The sequence below is a fragment of the Paracoccidioides brasiliensis genome, assembly GCF_000150735.1.
Source record: "Paracoccidioides brasiliensis Pb18 unplaced genomic scaffold supercont2.7, whole genome shotgun sequence".
Lineage (NCBI taxonomy): Eukaryota > Fungi > Ascomycota > Eurotiomycetes > Onygenales > Ajellomycetaceae > Paracoccidioides > Paracoccidioides brasiliensis.
In genome coordinates, this window is record NW_011371364.1 from 852,300 (window position 1) to 856,960 (window position 4,661).

The 4,661-nt window shown below is 51.8% G+C and overlaps 1 protein-coding gene across 1 annotated transcript; it reads right to left on the reverse strand.

Annotated features, from left to right (window-relative positions):
- Positions 1–71: 71 nt before the first annotated feature.
- Positions 72–4,556, reverse strand: PADG_05957 (uncharacterized protein; the record flags this gene model as incomplete). The annotated part of the gene is made up of 3 exons (XM_010762973.1): positions 72–1,894; positions 1,957–2,040; positions 2,129–4,556. 3 exons carry the CDS (start codon positions 4,554–4,556, stop codon positions 72–74), a joined length of 4,335 nt encoding a protein of 1,444 aa, XP_010761275.1.
- Positions 4,557–4,661: the final 105 nt, after the last annotated feature.

Genomic DNA, 4,661 nt, shown 5'->3' on the forward strand with positions numbered 1-4,661 from the left:
CCACCCCCTTTCCAATTCCCACCGCCAGCGGCACCAACAACCCCCGGGAACCCTTTACCACCACCCCTTCTTCATTCCCTTCCTTCAAACCCCCCCGCCAACCACAAACCAATCCATATTCGTTCCGAAACTTCACAATCTTCCGAAGCAAAATACGAACTCTTCCTCTTCCCAATTTGCCATCGCCTTTCCCCGCATTCGGATGGCCCGGGCGTAAACGCCAACCCCATAGCCGACCGCAGCTCATTATGCCTTTGCAACTCCTCCTCCACATGCTTCACGTACCTGCGCAGCGTGTTCAGTTGCTCCGCCTCCGTGAGCGTCGAGGCCATCATGCTTTGCTGCGGCGGCGTCCAGTCTGCGATATGGATGCGGTCTGCCGGGAGGCGGGCGCGGACGCTACCGTGCGCTCCGCTTTGCTGATCCAGTGAGGTGCGCAGTGAGCTTTGGAAACTTGGTCGGGGCGCGCTGGAGGAGGTGGTTGTTGTTGTTGTTGTCGGTGGTGGGGAGGAGGGGTCACTGCTGTTTTGGATGAGAGCTGTGTTGATCACTGCTGCACTCCAGCCGTATTCAATGTTACTGATGCCACCAAATAGTGGTTCCTTGGATAATCGGGCGCTCCAGTAGTTAGCTGACGAGACGAACTCCTTGACGATCTCCGGCGTGCCGACCTGGAACAGATGGACGGCGCCAGTGGGTAAGCTGAGAGCCCACACGTGCGGGCGCGACTTGGAGTAGCCTGGCGACGGCAGCGCGCTGGCAATAGTCTGGCGCAGCAAAAACTTCCACGTCTCTTCTGCATTCTCAGTCCAGTTGCCGCCGCCCACGACAAGGCCGCCACTACCACTACCATTCTGCCTGTTCTTCGACTTCACACGCATCGATTTTGTCGACGCGTTGAACGAAAACAGTCGCATCCAGCCCCGCTGTATGACAGCGAAAGACTCATTCCAATTCCGATCCTTAGACCGCTTATCGACAGAGTCGAGGTGATGCTTATGTTTCAAACTCCCTTCCTTGGCCCATGGTGCCCCCGCGAGCTCCAGCGTCTCGTCGTCCAGCAACGAAGCTGCGCGCGCCGGATCATCCATGCCGGCCATGGCATTGGCATTGGCGGAATCCTCACGGATAATCGCATGGCTCAAGGCATTCGCAAAGCCGATAGACTGCTGGTAGTCTCCTCGAGGATATTCGGGCCCAAAAGAATCGACAGACATTGACAATATCGTCTTGGGCAGTGAATGTTTGCTCCATGTGCTCGACGCAGACGGCGACCAGAGAGAGGACTGCTCATCAAGACTGGTACGGCTAGAACCGATATTGGACGTAGGATACATTCTCGGGCGAGACCTAGGTTTCGACGACCAGCGCACTGTCGATAATCGATTTTCATTAGTCCGACCCCTCTGGCAAACGTCGGACCCGCTCTTGCTCAATGTGCTAGGAGTCCGCCGGAGCATGTTCCCCGTCAACGTCAGAAAGTTGCTCGAATGCTGCTGATGATTGTATTCCTCAGTCTCTGCAGGCGCCCCGCGCAGAGGCAACATCTGTTTCTGAATTGAATTATAGAAATCCTTCAGAACGGATTCAATCTGTACTTCCCACGCCCGCTGAGTGCCGCGGAATGGCGTTGAAACCAGCGGACCTGCATCAGCCGAAGAAACTTCAGCATTTAAGTTTGTCGAAATGGTACACATAGAGTTCGTCCTCGCCGTGGCGTCGACTGGTTTCGACAGATTGCTGCTGGGAACGTTGATATCCAGCGAGCCGTGACCCTTGTGCTGAACAGGAGGAAGCGTAGGCGACTTCCCAGCAAGAGCGCTGGCAGTCCCGCTGGCCCTCACTACCGTTCGCGGCTTGCTAGAAAGATTTCCCAAGTGTGAACGCTCAAAGGCTTTGGCCTAGCGTCAGAAACAACCCGTTGAATAGTGGGCATTGTATTCTTGATGAACTGACTTCTCGTCATTTTCTGCTCGATATCAGCAATGTGGAGATCGGTATTCAAGAGCAGTAGAGAGTAGCATATTGTATGTACAACGTCTGCAGAAAATCCATATTAGCAAAACGAAATACGACACATAAAAATCTTAGTTAATCCAGAGTAGTGGCAAAGTGTCCATATACGTACCCGTCGCCATAAACCCATGCTCCTCATTACACTCACACCACCTAGACGAAAACGCATCCAAAATCCTATCAACCTGCTGTGTCTCTCCCTTTAACGTAAGCCGTCCACACAGCCCCCTCAACGCCATCAAAATATTCACATTCCTCCAATCGAAAAGTTCCATATACGCTTTTCGAACCATGGCACGGCCGGGATTCCCCAACCACGCAGCAGCAGGCTCCTTGTCATGTCGATCTCGATAATCCTCAGCTTCGTCGAATATCCTTTGCGCTTGCGCTCTGTCCACTTCTGATGGTTCCCCGCTAACAGAATTACTGGCAAGAATGGTAGTGTCACCCTCATCCTCGCCATCATTATCATCATCATTAATAATATTATCAATATCCACCTTTCCATCATCCCGTTTGAGTTCATGCTCGTGCTCGGTGTGTATCTCCATCTGCAGTGGTGGGAGCGTTGGCGGCTTACTCCTTCTAACAGTCGCATCATCATCAGGAATACTAGGAGTATTCAACGCAGTATGATAATTGGAGACGGTCGACAATGAGGCGCGCGGGGATATACTGTTTCCCTCCCCTGGTCGATTCACCCTATTGTTGGGAGCTTCCACGGAGGAATCATTCTCAAACCAATCGTTCTCGTCACTCTGCAATTGTCGTCTAGGATGAGCATGGGAATTCTCATTATCACTCAGACACTGCATAGATGCGGAGTTTGTCATAGCTGCAGATATCTCATCAATTGCACTATGTTTACTTTGTAAAGATGGTGTGTGTTGTTGTTGTGGTTGTTGATGTGAGACAGCATGTGACGCGCGGGAACCAGAACCAGAACCAGTCGCACTCGAAGTTGCCTTTCCATTTGTTCCAAAAGTTTTCAATCCACCATTCATCGAATCCTGGGAATTTTTCGTCATCATTGATTTCATATGACTCTGGGCATTGGGGCTAGTCATGGGCCGTCCAGATCCAGATCTCTCATTAGAATTAGGGTTTGCTGGACTATTCCCCTCTTTGCCAATGCTGTCCTCCAGGAACGAATCTTCACGATCATGTGAAGGCAGATTGAGATTTAGTCCAGGTTTGGAATTTATCGAGCTTCCATTCCTCGGGTTTTTGGAATGGAGATTGTTGTCACTACTATTGTCCTTATTTGTGTCCAGATAACTAGGGTTCGTCACCTGGGTCAACGATCGCTCTTTGGAACTATCAATTTTATTCATATTAGTTGTGGCAGCGGTGGTGGCAGAGCGCATAGTATCAGCAGCAGACAACAGCATCTCGCTGCCCGAAACCTCATTATCCGCATCATCAAGATTCGTATCGTCATCCACCAGATATGGCGCATTCAAGTACGGCTTCATCACTCTCCTAAGACTGCTAACGGGACTTGGTTCGGGCCCACCCAGGCCGACAGCTTGACAGTGGTCGAGTTTCAAAGGATCTGGCTTCAAAAAGTTAGTATCAACAGCAGCAGTACGTATATTAGACTGCGGCAGTATCAATGGCGGCGGAACGTGATCTGTGATGGACTTCTTGCGACGGCGGAAGAAAGATGAAGGCTTCTTGGTTATTACGGGTGTATTTTCGCGGCTCGATGTGTTATTGTTTCCTGTTGATATGGCGTGCTCCTTTTGCAGTAGTTGTTTCTGTCCCTTGGACAAATTGGGAGTAATAGCACTTTGATACTGCTCCTGTGGCCGCCGGGGGCTACCATTCTCCTGCTGGCTGCATGGAGATTGAGATTCGGACTGCGTTTGGGTTTGCGATTTTGAGGAACCACCCCCAAAAACACGACGGAAAAATCCAGGACGCTCCTTTGGGGCAGGTGAAGGGGTATTGACCACTGGCTGCGGAGCGAGGTAGGAGGATTTGTGGAATGCAACCGTCGGACTGGGAGCGGGTTGCAGGTTGTTGTAGGATGGTATAGGATGGAAATCCGGTATAGGACCACGATATGGTCTTGAACTATACCCGTGACCCCGGATAGTCGCGGTCCCAAGGGTATCCGAGCGTCCCTTTTTTATGTGCATGCTCCTCGCTGATTTGCTGCTGTTCTTGCGGGCCAAGGCAGGCGTGCGCATGCTGGTTGGAAAGGTTTGGGTATAGGGGAATTCGCGGAGAGGAGGAGAATTGTTGCGTCGGGGGCCTGCAGGAACGGTAGGGGTAGGGGCTGCATCGATGTCATCGTATGGAAAACCATTATCATGTACAAAGTCATCGAAGCCACCTAGACTATCAACCAGTGGCAGAGAGGGTGGTAAACGGGAGCCGCAGTCAAAACTGGCAGACCTGCGCTCCCGGAAGTGTTGACCCGGACGGCTGGTGGCCATCATCTGGTTAAAGTCAAGGCTGGAAGAGCCACTGCTCCTACTACTTTCCTTTTGTTCTGAGCCTGGATGTTCGGTTGGTAGGCGGTCGATCTGCATAGGTTACAGCGCGCTGAGCATCATACACTTTGACACGATCTCCGCCACCACGAACACTGTCAATCCTCCGAAGGCCAGGGTGGTAATTAGAGCTGCTATTGCTGC